At 39.8% G+C, this 23,385-nt stretch overlaps 1 protein-coding gene across 1 annotated transcript in view; it reads right to left on the bottom strand.

The window, feature by feature from the left end:
• Positions 1 to 633: 633 nt before the first annotated feature.
• The window catches only part of LOC135881172 (gamma-aminobutyric acid receptor subunit pi-like), a 52,610-nt gene continuing 29,858 nt past the window's right edge, over positions 634 to 23,385 (bottom strand). The window contains exons 6-9 of the mRNA XM_065407720.1: positions 18,408 to 18,545; positions 6,494 to 6,646; positions 5,299 to 5,492; positions 634 to 945 (exon numbers count right to left, since the gene is read on the bottom strand). Coding sequence (XP_065263792.1) covers positions 634 to 945; positions 5,299 to 5,492; positions 6,494 to 6,646; positions 18,408 to 18,545 — 797 coding nt within the window. The remainder of the gene's footprint in view (positions 946 to 5,298; positions 5,493 to 6,493; positions 6,647 to 18,407; positions 18,546 to 23,385) is intronic.

Below are 23,385 nucleotides of genomic sequence, written 5' to 3'. Positions count from 1 at the left end.
CAGAGCTGGGTAGCCAGAGAGTTGCAGCTGCTGGCCAGGTGCCCAGCTCTAAAGTCAATGCGGCCGCCAACAGCAGCGCAGAAGTGAGGGTTGCAGGATATGGAGGGTGGGTTACTATACGTCTGGGTTTTCCTAGCAGCTTCTCTGCCCAGGTTTGGGGCTGATAGCTGGGGCCCCAGCCTCTCTGCCCGGGTCGGGGGCTGAGAGCCATTCTCTCTTCTACACTGCCTTCAGAGCTAGGCTCACAGCCAGCAGCTGTGGCGCTTCCTGCAGCTGGGGGACATTCCCAGAGATGGATCTGACCTGCCTTCAGGAGCAGCCCCTGCAGGGGAAGAAGAAGTCCAGTCCCTCCCCAGCCTAGGCCAGGACTAGCAGCTGGAGCCTGGCGCGTGGTAGGAGCCCCCAAGCTGGGGTGCCTCCAGCTCTGCTCCTCTCCTACAATAGCCAGATTTCATGGAGGAGATCAGATTTCATGGTCTGTGATGCATTTTTCACGGCCATGAATTTGGTAGGGCCCTAACCATACTGCACTGTAAAATAAAAATGTTACTTTGACAAAACCAATGCAACTTTCCCAACTGTACTCATTATGTCTTACCTTCATTTACATGACAGTTTTATAGTTTAAAATACTTAGAAATACAAATAATACACCCAGTAAAATACATTTATTATGATAAATGATAATGGGAAAGAGAGTCTGGCATAGTTGTCTATGTGGTATGGGTTTTTAACATAGAAACAGTCAGAGATACAGAAGAGTCTTTTCATCACTGTCATTGGTGAACTACACCCACTGTGTTTACTTTTCTCCTCTTTTCTGTTACTGCTGGTATTGATGTTTTGCTTTGAATCAACCTTGTTAATCTTGTCAGAGACATTACAACTGTTTGCAATTGTTGCCAGTACTCCATTAATCTCTTCTTCAACCTCTTCATCCTCATCCTGACAGGAAATAAAACAGCAGGATAGAGGCACTTAAGCATATGTTTCATCGCATATATTTACATTTGCACTGAACTGAATGATTAGGTTTCCCTATGACTCCCTTTTTGTAGTGCACACCTGATTTTAGTGGGTGTACACATACATGGAAGCAACTACTGTCAGTTTTCAAAGTCTCCAAATACAGGGACAACACAATGACTTACATGGCAGCTTTTGGCAAAAGTTCAAATCTGAGTGTACAGGAAAACTAGATTTGTACAGAAATGTTCCATCAAACATTGACGTGAGCATGAAATCTGTTGAATGTATCAAAGGGGATAAACAATCAGATCAAGTTAATTGTCAGCAGCTAGGAATTGTTTAGGAGTATATCATTATTTTAGCAGAAGATCAGTGGAGCTGCAGCTACCCCTAGGTCTAGTTAGCTAGTTCAAGCACCTCAGAATTTGAGAGAACCTTACTCTTTGCACAATAGGCTGACTATTCATCAGCCTCTTGATGAAGGTTGATCTATTTTAAAAAATAATAAAGCACTGACAAGGATAAGGAAGAGGAATGAACCTCACAACTAAATGAATACTTCAATATTTCATAATCCCTTATTTCCGTTCCTGATCCATTAAAGCAGTTGAAACATATGCTTAAAGTTCAGTGGGTTAAAGTTAAGCACATGCTTAAGAGCTTTGCTGAAACAGGGCAGCACTTTGTTGAGCCCTACACAAATATTTCAAGGGGTTTTCCTTTGCTTTGATTGGAGAGAGCATTGAGCCAGAAAGTTCATGGCTGAAGTCCTGACCCTTTGAAATCTATGGGAGTTCTGCTGTTGACTTCAATGGGGACAGGATTCAACCTCAGATTTAGAAGTAAAATGCAGTGAGTCAGTGAAACAGAATAGAAGGAATTGGAAAAATTATCATCACCATCATTTTTGTTTTTCAATTTGCCAGAAAAATCTAGTCTCTTCCATCTGACAGAGATAAACCATGCACAACACTGTGGGTCTTCCCAGAAAATGCACCTGATGGCAAATATTTCTTTTATCTGCAGTATAGCTTCTTGCAGCAATGTCAGTAATTTGAAACCAAAAACTGAGATTAAAAATATGTTTATAAACCACAGATAAGATTAAGCCATAAAATTCCAGTCTGGATTTTAAACACTGCCTGAGGAAATGCTAGATATGGAGTTTTACTTTGAACCTATTTCTTAGCTATTCTACTTTAAAAACTGTACTCAGTACATCGTTCTCATGATGCCAGAGAAAATCCTTCCCAGCAGCATCTCCAACCCTTTAAACAAAGCACCAAGGCTGAGTCATAATGATTGTAACTGGCACTTCAAAAGTTAATAAAATCAAGAAATCTGTCAGAAGAAACCTGACTATTCCCAGGTTCTCATTTATTAGAAAGAGAAAAGGAGCAGAACAACATCTGTGTTTTTAAAATGGTGGGAGTTAGTGCATTGCTCAGTTTAAAGTTTGATTTCTCACCCAGATAAAGTCAAATAAAACTTGTGCAGAATTACAGTTTTATTGCACAGCAGGAAAGGACACTGCCTATGTGCCATTTTTCTTTTCACACAGCTGCACGTGAATGATTCACAGGTGGCTTATGCTTTATTAGGCTATTCTTAACTTATTTCTTTTCCCTAGGAAGCCCTTAAAACTTGAGTGGAAAATGCTGTCTATGGCGTGGTGCATGTCTCACTCCTGTTGCTGTGTTCCAAGCCACTCTTTTTTCACAGAACATAAAAAGATGCATTTACAGCACCAGCTTGATTATCATATTGCACCTGTGAAAAGAAGAAAGAGAATCTACAACAGAACTACAAATAGCTATCTGCCTTACAAATCAAGGATGTTGGGGGACTTCTGAAAAAGAGGGGCTTTGGGGTACTGTGTGAGAAGAATAATTATGCTGTTTTACATTATGAAAACCTTGCATTTCAAGAGAGAGTTCAACTGCAGCTGTATTTTTTAAATGTGATACCATTTACTCTTCTCTCACTCCTAGCTCTTAATGAGAGAATAGCAGATGGCACTATGAAGGGATTTGTTTGAATACAGCAGCATCCATGAAAAGGTAGTGTATGAGAGCTGAAAAGTACTGTATATGTTATCTGCTGTTGCTGTTTATATTAACTGAAGTGTTTGACATCCAACAGCTGACAGGAGGAAAGATGTCACTTCTGCTGAATATTATAGATTTTCAAGATTAAGCGTTTCATCCAAGAGTGTCATGGTATCTGGTGCACCTGGAGATTCCTTTGCCAAGCCAATTTAATATGTTTGTAAAGGCAATGTGATGCTGTGCATTGTAGCTGCGGCAGGTGTGACCAGCAGATATAAGACTGAGCGTTTCCACTATTACCCCATTTTCAATTTGTGGCACTTTCCCCTTTCAGGATGAAAGTTTCCAGGCTTGTTCTCTATCCAAAGGTCAATTTAAAAAAATAAGGCTAGATGAGGATCCCTTTCCTTTATACAGGGGAAAGAGTCAAAAGGGTTTCTTTAGTCATAAAGGTAGGTTCTGTCCTTCATACAGAAGAAAGCAAGGTGTAAGGCCTTTGAAAGGTACCTGTTGGTTTATTCATACTGTTACACAGTGGGCTAATTGTATTGAAATGAATGGGACATCGTGCTTGAATTCCCATACAGCAGGTGACTCATCAGTTTTTGTCATCGACTTTGATGTTGTCTGTGCTGATCATGGCTCACATGGAGCTTGCTACTGCAGGTGTCTGTATATGCCTAGCTATTTCACAGTTCATATTATAAACCATAAATCCCCAGCGCATCCAAAGGACTAAAATGTGCCAATTTAACCAATGCTGGATCTTATTTAAATACTAAAACAGAGTGCAACACAGATCATTCTTACTCATTGTTTAAGGCTACAATTACAAAATGGGTTCAACTTTGTCTTCTGAATTTTGATTCTGCAATTTTGTATGCACAATTTCTATACTCCAAATCAGATTTGTGCACAAAGCCCTGTTTCCCTGAAAACAATGGGAACAAACAGCAGCAGGCAGTTTCCTTGCTCACAATTTCTAAGTCTGGTCCTCCAGTCATTTCTGTGACCAAGGAGCTCTATCTCTGCTCCATGCTCACTACTGCTTCTCTCGCTTTCAGATGGCTCTCTCTTGGCTTTATGCCTCTCTCTCACCCACACCCAGCTTGCCAAACAAATCCTTAGCCTCTGCATTTGCAACCATTCCCAGAGAATACCCTCAGACTACATGGCTTAGCCTTGCTCAGGCCTTGTCTCGACTACAAAATTAAGTCGACCTAAGTTAGGTCGACAGAATGCCACCACAGTAATTACTGTGATTTTTCATGTCCATACTAGCTTTTTCTCTTGGTGGTGCATGTCCTCACCAGGAGCACTTCCACTGATGTAACCAACAGTGTGGGGCATTGAGTTGTGAATGTAGTGATTGCAACTGCTGCTAAGAATGGGGTTATATGGGAAACAGACACTTCGAACTAGAGACAATAGAAAGGTCAGGATATCACGTAGCATGTGCCCTGGGCAGGTTCAAGGGATGGAGTAGCTTAATACCTGAGCAAGCAAGGTGGAAGACAAGAAGTTAAAAAAATAATTTCCTAAGCTGTAAGAGGAAATGCTAGTAAGTGGTTGTGACCCAAATATGCTGCCCTCAGTTACATCTAAACAGCAGTGAGCGTTATGGTCATGGCAAGAGTCAGATTGCGAGTGGCCTTTGCACAGACAGCTCAGAGGATTGCCCAACTCTTGTGTAGTTATGTAAGGGCCTCCTGTAGTAGCAGTCCCTGCATTTAAAACGGGGTAAGGCGGAGTCAGAGCTATGGCCCTGCCCCACTCACTCCATGCCACTCTGCAGAGCAAGGAGTATTCATCCAGGGAAGTAATTTTCTCCATCTTCATGGATATGGCAGATTGCTTACCCCCCTTGTGTGCATGGAACAGCCCCAAACTCTGCTTTTCCTCCTCCTGGGGTAGACAATTCCATGCCTTCTCCTACATACAGCTGCGACATAAATGCCACAATAATAGTGCCAAAAACTTCAGTGATTCATGAACTATCCTTTGTTACTGTCATTGGGTTGTGTGGATATAACTTAGAGACATAAAATGTCTTCTAGTAAAGAGGGCCTGAGCTGCAAAATTCAGAGCTAGATTTCTAATACCCCAAAGTTCAAGGGTGCTTAATTCCCTAGTTTTTGTCAGACCCATAGTGCTGACAAATAGGAAATATTTACATTAAATGTATGTACAATTCCCATTAATGCTATTGCAGGTAATATACTCTCCTGACAAGGAGTTCCCTAGGTATTTGTTCTACTCAAATATTTAAAATTTTAAATACCTTTGTGTGTACCCTCAAATTGGAACGATGAAGAGTGCAGAAATGAGCCACAGCATACTCCAGCAAAGCCCCAAAGATGAAACTAAAACAAATACCAAGGTATACATCAATTGCCTTTATGAAGCAATTAGCATTAGGAAGTGAAGTCCTGGCTCCCATCATGAGAGTGGTCATGGTAAGCACTGTTGTGACACCTGCGGAACACAAGGAATGAGGTAAAAAGTGGGGTTAGTTATGGCATTCTATGCAGCATTTGGAATAGCTGCAAACTAGTGTGTTCTGAGCTTTATGGTCACTGTAGACTGTTCAGTGTGTGCAACCACATTTACTGCTGGATGTTCTGGAAATAAGACTTTTAAATATATTTAAGATTTTGAATCCACATGTTTAAAAAAATAGAAACAAGGTTAACAATCCAGAGAGTCTGTAAACTAAAATGAGAGGAACTTAAATGACTCATGCTGTACACTTGTGATTATTATGGTATTATGCAAACGGTCTGGATATTCCCTGACTACAAAGATGGTTCACAATGATTTTTTATAACCACAATGTAATTATCTTGTATCTCGGCTGTGTAGCAGTCACATGAAAGTAGGTACAGTGACCATTTCTGTGAAGTTACACATACTGTGCCAACACCACTCCATTCAACTGTCTTCACTCTGTATGGACACCTTTCCTTCTTACAAATCCAGACGCATCTTATAATTGTTTCTCCTCTGCTCTGAACATTTCAGTCTTGTGGCAGCTGTTTCTTCTTCTTCCTAACTCCACATATCTCTCTCTCATTTAATATGAGTTATTTTAATCTCTTACAGTACTTTCTCTTCCGTTATTCATGTGTTAATTAGTATGTATTGTTCATCCTCACAAACACCTCATAATTCTTTCTTGTTTGCAACACATTGTACTTGAATGTTTTGAAGTGAGTTCAGGAATGAATGAATGTTCTTTGTGCTTTTCTGCCATCTAGACTCCCTATGGCTTCCCAGGACATTTTCCTTGTTAAATAATACACAGAAATAAAAATCCGAGGGGAATCTACATGATGTATTGCACGTATGGCAAACCGAAGAAGTAATTGCCTAAAATACAGAAGTCTTTGCAACTTCTGGAAACGAATGCTATGTACTGTGCAACAAAGAACACCTTTTAATGTTTCAACCTCCATTTTGTTTTGTCAGTTACTCACCTATGCAGATTCTGGCTGGAACTGATGATTGGCTTATCCAGAATGATACCCAGGAGAGTACAACTAGCAAGATGGATGGTACGTATGTCTCTAGTATGAAATACAAGATGTTCCTCTTGAGCTCAAAATGGAATACTAACTTTGGATAGCGTCCTGTGAAAAGAGGAGCAAACAACCTTTTGAAACAAACAATTACTCGGTATAAGGTAATGTTAGATGGTGCCGCTTACCACAATTTCTTGTAAATGTCAATTTTAAACATTAAAAATGTTTTTTCTAAGTTTGTCTTGCACACTTCCCAAGAAATCTGTTAAATCTCCATTTCTGATACTGAGTAAAAGCTCTAATTAGGTCCAAATTGGTAAACAAATATTGTAATTCTCGTCAATTTTGTTTTGCTAAAATTCCAGTATAGAGAGGAGAACTTTTCTTAAAGTAAACCTATACTCAGTATATGTGAGATTCACCCATTCTATACACTAAACCTGAGCAAATAGGTTTTGTGGCAGGTATTAAATTGGGGTAAGTGGAGTAGGAGGAGGGAACAAAACTCCTAATTTATGGGGAAACCAATTAACTAAATCAATCTACTTTATCACAAGGCAACCTTAAGAATTTGACTTTTGGAAACATATTTAAATGTAGTGTGGCAAGGCACCTTCTCAGTCTCACCAGGCTCAGCTGTTTTTAGCCTTGGTGAGACGGGCTTGGGTAAAAACAGTCCTTCTTGGCTGCACAGGGGCAGCCTGTTCCTTCTCTCAGCCAGTCTTTTGGGCTTGTTTTTCTCCCTTATGAGAGGGAATGCAGCCTCCCCTCCTGGTGAGTCTTGTTGTCTTGCTGCTCCTAGCCTACTGGCAGCGTGACTCTCTCTTTCCCCCATACCTCCAACAGGAGAGGGTTTTAAAAGGTCTCAGGCAGCCCTTAGTTGGAATCAGCTGATCCTAATTGACCTCAGGTAACTCCCTCTCAGCTGATCCTAATTGATCTCTGGTAACCCCTTCTCAGCTGAACCTGATTGACCTGTAGTCACCCCTTCTCAGTTGATAGGGAGGAGGGCATTTTAACCTTCTGGGACTGTATTCTATTCCCCCACACAGACACTTTGCAGCTGTCTGTCCTGAGTTTATCACATATCCCCCCATCCCCACCCCACTCAACACTACGGGGTTGGGCTACTTGGGTCGGCAAACAGTGCACCCTTGACAGGCTATCAGCGTTGCCATGCTTGATTCCGGACCTATGTTGCACTCTGAAGGAGAAGGGTTGTAGCGACAGGAACCGCCTTGTTACTCTTGCATTTCTTTCTTTGTTTTGGTGCATCCACTTCAGAAGGGCATGGTCCGTGACGAGGGTAAACCTTTGTCTGAGTAGGTAGTAGTGTAGGCTTTCTATGGCCCAGTTTACCGCCAGGCATTCCTTCTCTACTACAGCATATTTATGTTCCCTGGGCAGGAGTTTCCTACTGAGGAACAGGACTGGGTGTTCTTCTTCTCCGACCCATAGGCATCGGTTTGCAAGATAAACTCTTTCTCCCAGTCTGAAGCCACCAGCACTGGGTTGGTGCAGAGGGCAGTCTGCAGATCTGCAAAAGCCTCCTCGGCCATGCTGGTTCATCTTACTATGTCTGGGCCACGAGCTTTTGTTAGGTCTGTTAACAGGCATGCCCTGGTAGCAAAGTGGGGGATGAACCACCTATAATATCCAACTAGTCCCAGGAATGCTCTGACCTGTTTCTTCTGGACTGGTTGGGGCCAATTCTGTATTGCCTCTAACTTGTTCAGTTGGGGCTTCACCATGCCCCTCCCCACTATATACCCGAGCTATTTGACTTCTGCTAGCCCAATTGCGCATTTGGAGGGATTTGCAGTCAGCCCCGCCTTCCTCAGGGTGTCCAGGACTGCTTCCACCTTCTCGAAGTGTGTCTCCAGTCTGGGCTATGTATAATGACATTGTCAAGATAGGCAGCCACATACTTGCCATGTGGACGCAACAGCTTGTCCATGAGTCGTTGGAAAGTTGCGGGAGCCCCATGTAAACCAAAAGGGAGGACAGTGTACTGATACAGTCCCTCTGGTGTTGAAAAGGACGTCTTCTCTTTGCATTGGCCAGGGGGATTTGCCAATAACCCTTGGTCAGGACAAAAATCATGCTTTTCCCAATCGGTCAATTAGCTCATCTATCCGGCAAAAAATGAGATTAAACTAGCTAGAGACATAAAGGGTAATATTTATATTCTACAAATGCATTAGAAACAAGAGGAAGATCAAGGACAGGGTAGGCCCAAAACTCAATGAGGGTGTGTGTGTGGGGGGGAACAATAACAGAAAATGTGGAAAATAGCTAAATGAGTTTTTTGTTTCAGTTTTCAACAAAAAATTTAGTAGCAATTGGACATCTAACTTAATGAACGGCAGTGAAAATGAGGTAGGATCAGAGGCTAAAATAGGGAAAGATCAAGTTAAAAATTACTTAAGTTAAATGTTTGTGTCACCAGGGCCTGATGAAATACATCCTAGAATACTCAAGGAGCTGACTGAGGAGATATCTGAGCCATTAGCGATTATCTTTGAAAAGACATGGAAGACGGGTAAGATTCCAGGGGACTGGAAAAGAGTAAATATAGTGCCCATCTATAAAAAGGGGAATAAGGACAACCCAGGGAATTACAGACCAGTCAGCTGAACTTCAGTACCCGAAAAGATAATGGAGCAAATAATTAAGCAATCCATTTCCAGACATCTTGAAGATAATAAGGCGATAAATAACAGTCAGCATGTATTTGTCAAGAACAAATCATGTCAAACCAACCTAATTTTTTTGACAGAGTAACAAGTCTTGTGGATGGGGATGGGGAGTGGAAGATGTGTTATATCTTTACTTTAGTAAGGCTTTTTATATTGTCTGGCATGACCTTCTCATAAACAAACTAGGGAAATACAACCTAGATGGAACTACTATAAGGTGGGTGCATTACTGGTTGGAAAACCATTCCCAGAGAGTAGTTATCTGAGGTTCATGGTCAAGCTGGAAGGGCATATATCAAGTGGGGTCCCACAGGAATCAGTTCTGGGTCCAGTTCTGTTCAATATCTTCATCAATGATTTAGACAATGGCATACAAAGTACACTTACAAACCCCCCAAGATGGGCGGAGTTGCAAGTGCTTTAGAGGATAGGATTAAAATTCAGAATGATCTGGACAAACTGGAGAAATGGTCTGAAGTAAATAGAATGAAATGCAAACTATTCCACTTAGGAAGGAACAATCAGTTGCACTCATACAAAATGGGAAATGACTGCCTAGGAAGGAGTACTGTGGAAAGGGATCTGGGGGTTATAGTGGATCACAATCTAAATATGAGTCAGCAGTGTAACACTGTTGCAAAAAAAGCAAACATCATTCTGGGATGTATTAGCAGGAGTGAGGTAAGCAAGACACAAGAAATAATTCTTTTGCTCTACTCTGCGCTGATTAGGCCTCAACTGATTTTGTGTCTCGTTCTGGGTGCCACATTTCAGGAAAGATGTGGGCAAATTGGAGAAAGTCCAGAGAAGAGCAACAAAAATTATTAAAGATCTAGAAAACATGACCTATGAAGGAACATTGAAAAAATTGGATTTGTCTGATCTGGAGAAGAGAAGAATGAGGGGGGACATAACAGTTTTGAAGTATATAAAAGGTTGTTACAAGGAGGGAGAAAAATTGTTCTCTTTAACCTCTGAGAATAGGACAAGAAGTAATGGGCTAAAATTGCAGCAAGGACATTAGGAAAAACTTCCTAACTGTCAGGATAGTTAAGCACTGGAATAAATTGCTAAGGGGGGTTGTGGAATCTCCATCATTGGAGATTTTTTAAGAGCAGGTTAGGCAAACACCTGTCAGGAATGGTCTAGATAATTCTTAGTCCTGCACTGAGTGCAGGGGACTCCACTAGAAGAGCTCTTGCGGTCCCTTCCAGTCCTATGTTTCTATGATTTGCACAAGGATCTGAATCTTGGAGCCAAATGCAGACTTGGCATAAGTAGTGGAATTACACACCCTTATGCTAAGTCTGTATTTGGTCCTTCATAGTCCCAGATTCCTAAGTGAGCTTTTGTACGTATGTGCAATTAAAGTTCAGGCTGTGAATTTGCTTTTATCTTATGTTCCCTCTAGGCTATAATGCATGAAAATAAAGAAACAATCTGATTTTTATTAACATAACTGGAACTACAATTAATGTTCAGTACAGACTTTATTTTGAAGGTTATAAAAAGATGATAATCTTTAACTTTTAAAAATTCAAATTTTTCCAAACTCTGTGATTACTAGTTCTACCAGAATATCAATGAAAGGGTCAAATTCAGGTATTCACTGTGGTCAGTTGGCATGAGCTATTTTTATTTGACTAAGTGAAGTTACGTGCTTGTTTCTAATATTGTGTGCCATGAGTCATGACTGTGCTTTATAAATATGGATGCACTTTAGCGGTAAGCCACAACAGCAATATCTGCATTAATAGGCTATTTGTGCATCCCTCAGGTGCATTGTGAAGTATGAGGTTGACAGGACTTTTTAACAGTGTGAAGTGCAACCACAGCCTACGAATGCACACGCAGGTCTGTCTTATTGCTACCAGACTAGAATATGGCTGCTTACATTTAAATGTTTACAATATTTTTAAAATTACATACATAAAACTAGTCTAAAGAAAGTTATTAAGGTTACAAAGAGCTTGGCTACATTCGAAAGTTGTAACGTTTTAACTATACCGGTATAGTTGAGCGTTCAGCCTCCTTAATGGGGTCAGTTATATAGTACAACAGGAGATTTATACAGGTAGTAGCTATTCTCACAGGGAAAGGAAAACTGTACTAACATAAATCTCCTTTATACCGATATAACTGCACTTGTAGTAGGGTTTTTGCCAATATAACTACATATCTTTAAAAAATCACTTCCTTAACCAAAAGAGTTATTCCAGTAAAATTTTCAAGTGTAGATCAGGCCAAAGTCAAGCATTCAAAAGTTTAAAAATGTCAAATTTATGGTTTCCCACGAAACACTAATTCTGCCCCTTTCTTCATCCATGTTGTGCAATAAACGAGGCAAAGGTGCTGGGGAAAAATGCTGTGCGATGATGTAATGACACACTGTAACATAAAGCATTACAGTTGTGCAGGCAACTGTAAATTTGGCATTTTCTAACTTGATTTTGCAACCTATATAACATTCTTCTAAGAAATGTTTTGCATGCAATTTCCTAGGTTATTTTTAAAAGGAAAAAGCTAAACACAAATTCTGTTATGTACAACTGTAACAATCCCCCCCGCCCATCATCAGAAGAGTTTGACTCCTGAAACTTCAACACTGCAGCACAGCTTGAGCTACAGAACTAATGGTATTAGCTGACAGCAGGGGAATGCTGCTGTCCTAGACTGTAGGGGATGGGACACTGGCACTACAGGCTGAGACTGAATGGTCTCTCCTCCAGGACACCAGGAGCTCGTGCCCTATTTTGTGACCCTAGAGGTGGAGGGGCCTCTGCGCCCATATGCAGAAGTCCAGGAAGGGGGATGGTACTGGTGGAGAGACTGTGCCCCTCACAAACAACTGCCATGCCTGGCCGCTCCTGTCATTCCCAGTGCAGAGTGTGCTGCTGATTTTGTGGTAGCATGGGCTCAGCCTTAGCATGTCCAGGTTGTTGGGTTTTGTCATGGTGCCAGCATGTCTTGAGCAATGCAAGCAAAAAAAAGGGGGAAGTGGAGAGTTTTTTTAACAGTTTATAACTCAGAATAGTCTACACAGCAAGCCTCAGTACCCAGGTCAACAGACTTGGGCTTCTGCTGCGGCACTAAAAATAGCTGGGTAGACAATCGTGGCTCAGGCTGGAGCTCAGGCTCTGAAGACCCACCCCATCCCTGGGCTTCAGAACCCAAGCTCTAGCCTGAGCTGCATGTCGACACAGCTATTTTTAGTGCTGCAGAACAAGCCTGGGTCTGTCATCCTGGGCTCCGAAACTCACTGCCACTCACAGTGTAGACGTTCCCTCAGTTAACCTGCATGGAATTTCATGGCACCGAGAAAAGGCACCCCTCTAGTCTGAGGGCTTTCTCCCTGCCAAATTTCAAAGACCTGCTGCATACAAGGAAACAATGGAGGTGACACAGCTTTACAAAAATGGTCAGAAGAATCTTCTACAATGGAAAGTACAGTATTAGGCAATCTAATAAAACTGCTCTCCTGTGTAACTGAAAGGAGGAGATATGAGATATAGTAGTGGTGTTGTCTTCACAGCAGAGTTAACGAGCTATTTGAGTGTTGTCCCTAACTTGAGTTCTGTCCATACCCACAAACCCGTAACTCAAGAGTTGTGGGTACTTTTAACTTGAATTATTTGGCCTGAGAGGGGGCAGAAGGTAAAGGCTTAAGGTAGCACAATTTGTCAGCTGATAGCAATCACTCTGTGCAAATCAAGTGTTATTTTGTAGTGGCTCTCCCTCAAGCCAGGCTAACTCGAGAGGAGTAATTCAAGTATGTAGTGAAAACATAGCCTTAGACTCCCTTACATTATTTGAATTCCCCATACTTATTTAGATACCTTGCATATACTTACATTCATAATATTGTTACATGAAAATAAACGGGTGTAACATACACAGTGAGGAGCAGAAGGTGTAAGTAAAAATGGTTCTCACTCAGCATAGCATATGCCTTTTCTGGCTCAGTGGCATATACCAATATAGACTCCCCTATGCAATGGTAAAGCAGGTGTAAAGTCTAAGGAAGTCTGAGTGTAAGGTGATCTGGCTTACCCCATTTTATAATTTGTCTCTGAATTTGGCTTTTGGAGTCCAAAGCCATACACTAGTCTCCAACAGTGATTCTGATTCTTCAAACAGACATCACTATCATAACCATGGTTTTATCAATATGGAATGTCACTGCACCACATGAGAAATATACCTAAGATTAAATAAACAGGTTTCCTTCTCAAGCTAAAACATTTATCTTTGGCAGTTGATAATCATCCTGTATATCCAATTGTATAATAACGTTCTGGTCTATAATTGAAATCCTTACTGTACGTACTTCTGGCTGATGAGGACCTGCCACATAGAACAACTTCTCCCACATCTCTGCCTCCAACAATCAGTGGCAGTGGGAGGAGCTTGTAGAGGGAACCATACTGCAGGGATGCTGCTTTTAGCTTTCTGCATTCCCTTTCTCATTTCTGCTCAGTGTAAGTGGAGGGGAGCATTTGGCCCATGGCTATTTCCTGTATTCTTTCTGGTGAAGTTTACTCTAGATAAAGTGCTACACAGAGCTCTTTATATAAGATGCACTTTTGTTATCCCATGCAATTCCACAAAGAAGTGTGCATTCAGGCACAAAGAGCACAATCTGCTCTCCCCCATGAAATATGTATACTAACCCCTTGGGTGTCAGTTAAGATGTATGGTGTACATCCTGCACAAAGGCATTAATATGGCTTTAGCCTTGCATCCCTTGTTTCTCCTCTTGTGCCTTATAAGGTGTTGCTTTTTGCTTAAATGAGGGCACAAGGAGAAGAGTTAAATAACATTTGAAAGGGAGCCTCAAACATAGCTGACTACAGAAAATTGTACCTTGCAGTATATGACCAAAATGTGCTATTACTCTTTAGAATGAAGATCACCCTTCTTGAATAAATGAAATTGGAGAAGGAGTAGTTTCTCCATTCCTCTTCCTGGCTACTAGGTTGTGGGACTGCAGTGCAGCTCCTCTATGGCTGTTGTTCCAGCTATTGTCCAGAATAGCAATCACTACTGCTCTGTATCTCCTATGCAGAGTTTCTGGTCCTTTTGATGTGCATAATACATGGATCTGCTCTCAAGCCTCTCATTTAACAGTGAGTGTGTGTTTGTTGTACTTTCCCCCTGCAAGGCATGTAATAAGTCCAGAGACTTCCCTCCGCCTATGCCATCCACTGCCACTCTATCCATGGTTCCCCAGAGACCGTCTCTGGCCTTAAATAGTACCTACCAAAAGTTTTGCACTGCCTCTCTGCACCAAGTAGACTCAATGATGATTTTCATTCCAAACCAAAGAACATAATTGTAGAGAAATACAGCTCCTGTTTATCTAGACATTGTTACTTTGGAGTTCTGTTTTAAGAGGAATACTGAATACACTGTGGTCTACATTTTCAAACATGTCCACTCACTTTGGATGTCTGCCCAGCCTGAGATACGCAGGGCCTGCTTTTCAGAGGTGCTCAGCATCTATATTTCCTATTGAAGCCCATTGGAATTGTAGGTGGTCAGCCCATCTGTAAAGTTAGGCCCTATGTGTCTCAGGCCGAGCCCTCAATGTTGAAGCCACCCTAAGTTAATGGACAATGGAAAGTGGAGGCCTTTGACTTTTCCCCCCCACATCATTACATATGTAGTTTGGCTATGCTGAGGTATGGTTGCAAGATGCTTTCACATTTAGTTTAACTGTGCTGTTGTTGAGATCTGCATGGATCTTTTACAAAGTTCTTTCTTTAGTAGGCAGTCTACTGGATCATAAGAAGCAGTATGGTGTGGAAATACTAAGGTCCAGGTTAAAAAGAGCCTGGCTTTCCCCACGTTGACTTCCTCCTCCTGGGCAACCCCAGACACCTAAACTGCCAGCTGAAAGACATCATCCTCTTCACAGCAGTGGCATGGGCCTGTATCTCCAATGGAGCAACAAGAGCATTCACTCTTTCAATGGTTAGTCAAAGTGAGAACAGCCACAGCAATGGGAGAGAGCACACATCTAGCTCACTCAGTGGAGAGACCTAATAATTGTTGCTTCCCCTGTGGCTACCAATGCCTCAGCTTTGCCTTCTGCCCTGTTCATATGTGGGGCATTGGATGTTAGGATTGCAGGACCAGGTACAGACTCCTGGGCTGATTCTGTAGGTGCAACCGGCTGTAGTCCGTAACTGATGTAGATTTGTGTGAATATTCTATTAAACACGTGCTTGTGCATCCTAACCCTCAACATCCCATCTCCCCACCCAAACCAGCTAATGATAGCTGAACATGGTACTTATGTGAAATTTCAGATGTACCTATCTTAACATTTTAAAGCAGAATTGGATTTCTTCACCAGCTTCAACTATCTCTACTATAGTTTTAAACAATTTTACATTTTACAATTTCATTCCTTGTGTTTTCTAGATGAGGAAGGACAGCTGGTATATGGGTACAGTAGGTATCAAACTAGCATTCTCTTCTATGCCTTTGTTTGTTATTCTGTGAATGTAAGAAATGTCTCTAGTCAATTAAAAGAATATACTATCTAAATTAGAATAATAAAACCAGATTATGTTAAAAAGGCTAGAAATATAAATCCACCCTTCAGGTCTGATCTGGCAAACATTTCCACACATGCTTAACTTTACTCACATGACGATGCTCACAGAACTCAGTGAGCCTATTCACATCCTTAAAGGTAAGTATGTGCATGTTTGCAGATTGGGGACTTTAGTTAAGATAAGTATTGACCAAAAATCTAGTAAGTGACTGTAGCTCAGAATTTTCCTATTTCCAAAATTAAGCTACACTCTACTCAGACAAAAATGAAAAGTAAGTGGCAATGCTATTAACGTGCTCTTGGACTGGTTTATGTAATTTACTTTTGTTGCTTGATGTACAAATTGTTTTCTGACACTTCATATTTTGCCACCCTTTTTCCTTCTCTTGGGGAAAGCTTTTTGTGTGACAGGCGTATAGATTTATCTCCTCCTTAACTGCAAGATTCTAATCTCAGTTTTGCCAATGACTGTCTCAGTTTATCATTTGTAAGAAGAATTATACACTGCTTTTTGCCTAGTCTCACAGAAGCCTTTAAGGCACAAATAATATTTATAAGATACTTTCAAATATATGTTTGTAAAAAGCTAAATAATTATTAACTTTGGTTTCTGTGTGCTCTTTTTATTAATACTGTGTATATTCATCTACAATAATTCTTTTTGCCTCTAATTTTTTTCATAGAGGATAGAGAATACATTGCAGTGCTTCCATGAAACATTGTAGGAAAACTGAACAGCCTCTGTATATAACACCATATTCATAAAGGCTTAAAAGAGAATTAAGAGGGTTATGGTATTATTTCATCAGCTTTACTGTTAGAAATGTACTGCACAGCAGAACAATGCTGTGTTCTTAAACAGAAGAATCCCAAGTACAATTAGGTATGGGAAATTCTAATAAATTTAAGCTGTATTTGTTAAAGTTAAGTAAAATAGACTTTGACTTTGCAAATGTGTTTAATGTTCTACAGCTAGCCCTGAAACCAGGGGGAGAGGGTCCACAAGAGATGTGACTGTGCCTCTAGCTGCATTTCACTTAAGTGGGAAACTGCCCCTATTCCATTTGGAAAAACAATGGAATCCATTTTGCTCTTCTGATACAGTTTGGATCCTCCCTACATGCGATAGGGGAAGGTGGTAAGTATTAAACAGATTTTTTTTTTTTTGGAATGGTGAGCAGGTCCTGCTTCGCTTCTGGGCAGAACAGCACTAAAGGATTATTCTCCTTTGACTGAACCTGATGTGGTTTAGCTAGGGGCTGTGGAAGGGAGGAAGAGAAACAGATGCCAGTTATATAAGTAGCAAGACTCTTTGTGATCATGAAGCCTGCTATTCTGTGTTTCATCTGTATTTTTATATCCATTTAGAGGACTTTGATGCTTTAACCTGAGTTAATATTTCAGGTTAGATCATAGTGTTTCCTTCTGTGCTGTGTTATTCAAGAATAAAATCCCAACAATGCAGCAGAGGAAAGAAGTTGCAATTTGTGTGCAACTGAGGGTCAGGAAAGCATACACCAGAGTCCTGAATTACAATGTAAATGAGTGCATTAGGAGGCCTTACATAAAGAAAATCCTTATGGTTGGCATGGTAGGTTGTGCATAAGACAAATAGTATTTAATATGTGTCATAAAATAGGAACAAAGAAGAGTCATCGAATAACTCAAGGAGGATAAAGCATGTTTGATAGCTCTTCTTCCCTTTGAAAGATCCTTTGGCATCTCCAGAACAGCCACCATAACTTATACAGTCAAAACGTCAAATCTCACAGCTAAAGAAATATTTTCCACAGTTTTGTTCTATGATGAATCAGAGTTGCAGAAGTCCTATGGAACTTCTTATATGATAATTATAGTATCCTAGATATCTTAGGTAGGGTAACTCACAGTTTTGCTTATTCAGGGATCTGCTTATCAAGGTTTGACTGAAACTGCCAAAACCAAATAGCTGTGGTTTAACTTACAAGACCTAGTGGCAAAGTCTGCATTTCTTGTAAGTTGTACAAGACTTTAACACTGTGGGATAAATATTGGTTTATGTTTTCAGAAGTGACTAGTGATTTTTCGCTTGCCCAATTAAAGAAACCTGAAAGATATCTGATTTTCAGAGGCCAAATTATTTAAGGTGTCTTAAGTTGAGCACTCAAAATCACTAGTTGCTTTTGAAAATTTAGATGCATATCTTTTAGAATTCCCTGTCATGTGAATGTTTCACTTTACAACCTCATTGTTACATTAAACACTTTTCCTCCTTCTCTCTCTTCCCCATGTATTCTGTATAGCATACAACATAAGCTTCAGCTAAGAGCTGCATGAGCAGAACTTTGCCTGAAATTAGCTTCTTCAAATTGTATGCGACTTTCCGAGATGTTACCACAGAAGTCTAATAACTATAAACATTTGAACAATTGAGTGCATTTTCTAAGAGGCTACAAATTCCCTAAAGAATATCATACAAGCTCTATAGCTTACATGAATGAAATTGGATGAGATTTTTCATTTTTGCAAATACTAAAAGAAAGGCAAATTGTTTAGTTCCTTCACACCGTTCTACTTTCATCCCCATATTCTGAACTTCAAGAGGAAAGTTTTCAAAGGGAGTTCCTACCTGTTTCATAGACTGCTTCAGATACCGAAGTAAAATGATCTTCTACTGTATATTGTGCCAACCGGAGTGTCTCCAAGCCTCGAACTGAATCATTTCCTCTGGTCCAGTAAAACTGGACATCATTGATATTATAGCCCCCTGTAATTATAGACAAACCAACCAGTCAACGTTTTTGTTAAATATAATAAATAGTTTGTGTAGAACATGTTTGTCTATGATCTTTTGCCATTTGAAAAAAAAAAGTAAAATTGGATTATAAATAATGCAATTTTATGACAAAATTTGAAAATTTAATCTGAATGCCTGGTCTCAAAAGAAATACTATAGGTGGTGTAGAAAAATAAAAGCTGATATAAACTGACAAATAAAAGGATGTGTTGTATAGGACATTGAAAGGCAAAGCCCATCAAGTCCGACAGGAAGAGGGAAAATTGCTGGAGCTTGGAAATGCAGAGCTTATAAACTACATATGCTATAACACGGAGACTTCTTTACAGGCCTACTGGTTGTGCATGCTTTAGGGAAGGCTTCTCTTAACCGGCATAGATGATTGGCACCCAATGTGGGAGAAGTATATAACAGGCAGCAATTGTGCTGTGTATACATTAATCAGTACATGGCTTATACATCGATAAAACACCTTTGAAGAGTATTTTAAATTAAATTAGAGGGTGGCCAGTTTATACATTAATATATATGGTCCAGTTGAGAGTGTATTGATGTACACCTAGGTATTAAGAGCAAGCATTTGAATATCTATTTTTGTTTACATAGATCGATCATTTTTGCATTTGACAGACACTGAGTCTCATTGTTGCTCATTCTGCTGCCCTGTGGAATAACTCAATTCCAATTCACTGCAAAGTGACGTTCACACTGATGTCCAAAATAGCTTTGAGTCACTTCAGAAATGCAGATGTTCATAATTCCAGGTTTCATCTAACTTTATGAACTGGCAGTGGATAAAAACAATTCTTGAAGCCTGAGAAAGTTGTGAGCAAGCACACTACAGAAAGGAGGCTTTTATTTTCTTTAATAGTCCCCATTTTTTTGGAAAGGCAAATAGTTCTATCTGAGCAATTCACAGATTTAGAGCATATTTTGGTATCAAAATATATTCAAAATATTAATCGTATCCATTACCATTTATGAAGAACTTTGGGAGGGAGGGGGTCCTTCATGACTATCAGGCAAATTACATTTTGCATAGAAATATTACATTGTTTCCCCACGCCAATGTTATTCTTAGGGTGGGGCATGAGTTTTGTATATCACAGCATGTTAGAGGAAGTTTGTATTGAGAAAAGCTTTGAAACTGATAGGAACAAAACCACATGATTTTTCTTTAATTGGTATTCTCTTGTCTCTTTAAATGACATTGAGTGGGAGGAGCTAACTTTTACATCCATACTAATGCCTCAATCCTGCAGACTTCTCATGTTCTTTATGCGCTGTAAGTAGTCCCAAAAAAGTTAATAGGATACTCACAATGCATAAAGTTAATCACATGAGTAGGTCTTTGCAGGAACTTTTCCAGGCCTAAAGGTTTTCAGAATCTCATAAGTAGATTTCCTTTCTCCTCAGAGTCTATGTTTTTTCCCTGATTCTCAAGAATAAATGCCGGACCTTCACTGAACAGAAGTTGAAGAGCAAATTCAAAAAGGAAATAACTGTTCAAAGGTAGGTCTAAAAGATTAATAACTATTTGCAAGTGAGATAGAGGCCTGTGTGGAAACATAGTAATGTGATTGGATACTTGCAGTGTCGATAAGGATTGAAATGGTAAACTCTTTGGGGCAAGGTCTGTCTCTTACTATGTGCCTGTACAGTGTGTAACACAACAAGGCCTCAACTGGGGTTGAGGCTTCTAGATGCTGCAGTAATATTAATAATAATTAATACTTTCATAGTCAATTGAAACTTGATTTTCTGGGAGATAAGTGACTGAGAAATTTCTCATTGTGGAATTATTAAAACTGGTTGGAAGTATTTATGATTTCTACCAAAAAAACCAGTTCTTGTTGATATTTTTGTTAACATTTTTCAATCAGCTCTTATAATTAAATAGCAACATTACAAATGAAGGTAAGGTGTTTCATTACATAAGCCACTATAGCAATGTCCTCATATAATCATTATCTTGTAGTGTTATTTAAGTGTTTATGTTTATAATAGTTTAACCAAAATTCCTAACATTTTATTTTAGTTCAAATATTTGCTTTATACTATAAATGTTATAGATTCATAGATTCATAGATTCATAGATTCTAGGACTGGAAGGGACCTCGAGAGGTCATCGAGTCCAGTCCCCTGCCCGCATGGCAGGACCAAATACTGTCTAGACCATCCCTGATAGACATTTATCTAACCTACTCTTAAATATCTCCAGAGATGGAGATTCCACAACCTCCCTAGGCAATTTATTCCAGTGTTTAACCACCCTGACAGTTAGGAACTTTTTCCTAATGTCCAACCTAGACCTCCCTTGCTGCAGTTTAAGCCCATTGCTTCTTGTTCTATCCTCAGAGGCTAAGGTGAACAAGTTTTCTCCTTCCTCCTTATGACACCCTTTTAGATACCTGAAAACTGCTATCATGTCCCCTCTCAGTCTTCTCTTTTCCAAACTAAACAAACCCAATTCTTTCAGCCTTCCTTCATAGGTCATGTTCTCAAGACCTTTAATCATTCTTGTTGCTCTTCTCTGGACCCGCTCCAATTTCTCCACATCTTTCTTGAAATGCGGTGCCCAGAACTGGACACAATACTCCAGCTGAGGCCTAACCAGAGCAGAGTAGAGCGGAAGAATGACTTCTCGTGTCTTGCTCACAACACACCTGTTAATACATCCCAGAATCATGTTTGCTTTTTTTGCAACAGCATCACACTGTTGACTCATATTTAGCTTGTGGTCCACTATAACCCCTAGATCCCTTTCTGCCGTACTCCTTCCTAGACAGTCTCTTCCCATTCTGTATGTGTGAAACTGATTTTTTCTTCCTAAGTGGAGCACTTTGCATTTGTCTTTGTTAAACTTCATCCTGTTTAACTCAGACCATTTCTCCAATTTGTCCAGATCATTTTGAATTATGACCCTGTCCTCCAAAGCAGTTGCAATCCCTCCCAGTTTGGTATCATCCGCAAACTTAATAAGCGTACTTTCTATGCCAATATCTAAGTCGTTAATGAAGATATTGAACAGAGCCGGTCCCAAAACAGACCCCTGCGGAACCCCACTCGTTATGCCTTTCCAGCAGGATTGGGAACCATTAATAACAACTCTCTGAGTACGGTTATCCAGCCAGTTATGCACCCACCTTATAGTAGCCCCATCTAAATTGTATTTGCCTAGTTTGTCGATAAGAATATCATGCGAGACCGTATCAAATGCCTTACTAAAGTCTAGGTATACCACATCCACAGCTTCTCCCTTATCCACAAGACTCGTTATCCTATCAAAGAAAGCTATCAGATTGGTTTGACATGATTTGTTCTTTACAAATCCATGCTGGCTGTTCCCTATCACCTTACCACCTTCCAAGTGTTTGCAGATGATTTCCTTAATTACTTGCTCCATTATCTTCCCTGGCACAGAAGTTAAACCAACTGGTCTGTAGTTTCCTGGGTTGTTTTTATTTCCCTTTTTATAGATGGGCACTATATTTGCCCTTTTCCAGTCTTCTGGAATCTCTCCCGTCTCCCATGATTTTCCACATATATATATATATGTGTATAATAACCAGCAACCATATTTACAAGTGAACAGTATCTAGAGAAGTAAAATATTCTTCTTCTGCAAGTCAATGTTGCTTATCCAATAGAAAAACTAACACTATTGATCTGTAACCCCCCCAAAAATAATTGTTAAAGTGCTTTTAACAAAAAAGTGACTACCACTGCTAAAGGCTGTTAATAATCTTTTTCATTCGCACTCTGTGTTCTTGGCTATTTTTCCAGAAACTAAAGAAGAATGCCATGGGAGCAATTTAGATTATATTACCGTGTTTTCCCTTTAGTCAGGAGATACTTGTGGGTTGTCTAAAATAACAGATGGAATCATTCTAAAAATCTGAGTTTTCAATTAGACAGGGAATTCCTCTATTTTTCCCCTTGTCAAATACATTTTAAGTTCCTGAGGGAACTACAGAAACTGCTGAACGACTCATTAGGCAATGTCGTTGATGTAAGTACATCATTCTGTTTTTGACTTAACAATATGTTCTCTCTGTCCTTTTTTTGTTTGTTTGTTTGTTTTTTGTTTAAGAAAAAATATCATTGCTAACTAGTCATTCTGATTGTGGCCTCCATAATACTTCCACTGACTTTAGTGGGAATCTTACTCTTCTGTGAGTAAGCCTTGCAGGATAAAACCCTTAAATGGCAACATAATATTAAATTTTACAGCATCTTCTTGATGGAAATTACCCATAGAATAATTTGCAAAATGAATATGGGATGTGCTGTTGTTTTGTAGAAAAGAAGTGGTAAAAATGGGAAAATACTGCAAAAAAATTCCACAAGTATTTCCTCAAATTTGAAAGTCTTTGATTCAATTGTGCTCTTGCCCCTTTTTGCGTTCACTTTCAATGAACAATTGTTCAATTGAGTTTTACTTGCATGAATAGTGGTAGAAAACTAGTTTTATTCTTGCATAGTCAAGTACTCATGGATATTACATATTACACTTGTGCAAGTACTCACATGTAAAGTGGTATATTTTAATGTAGGATAGGACACTGCTTCATACAAAGCACTGAACATTTAAATCTTAGTCTTTCCAGTGATGACTCTCTCTCCATCCCCACGGCTCTGGCATGGAGACCATTAAAGAAGTCACACAAGGATCTGTCCACAGCCTTTACCGATAGAACTATAGATGCAATTACTTTGCTTTAATGTGAGAGAGAAAATTAAATTTGAACTCTGTCCCAGCCAATAAGCTTAATACTAACCTATTTTTTTCTATAAATGATGCTTCAGG

This window comes from Emys orbicularis, chromosome 7, assembly GCF_028017835.1.
Source record: "Emys orbicularis isolate rEmyOrb1 chromosome 7, rEmyOrb1.hap1, whole genome shotgun sequence".
Lineage (NCBI taxonomy): Eukaryota > Metazoa > Chordata > Testudines > Emydidae > Emys > Emys orbicularis.
The sequence above is the reverse complement of the archived record's forward strand: the minus strand, read 5'-3'. Positions and strand labels throughout refer to the sequence as shown.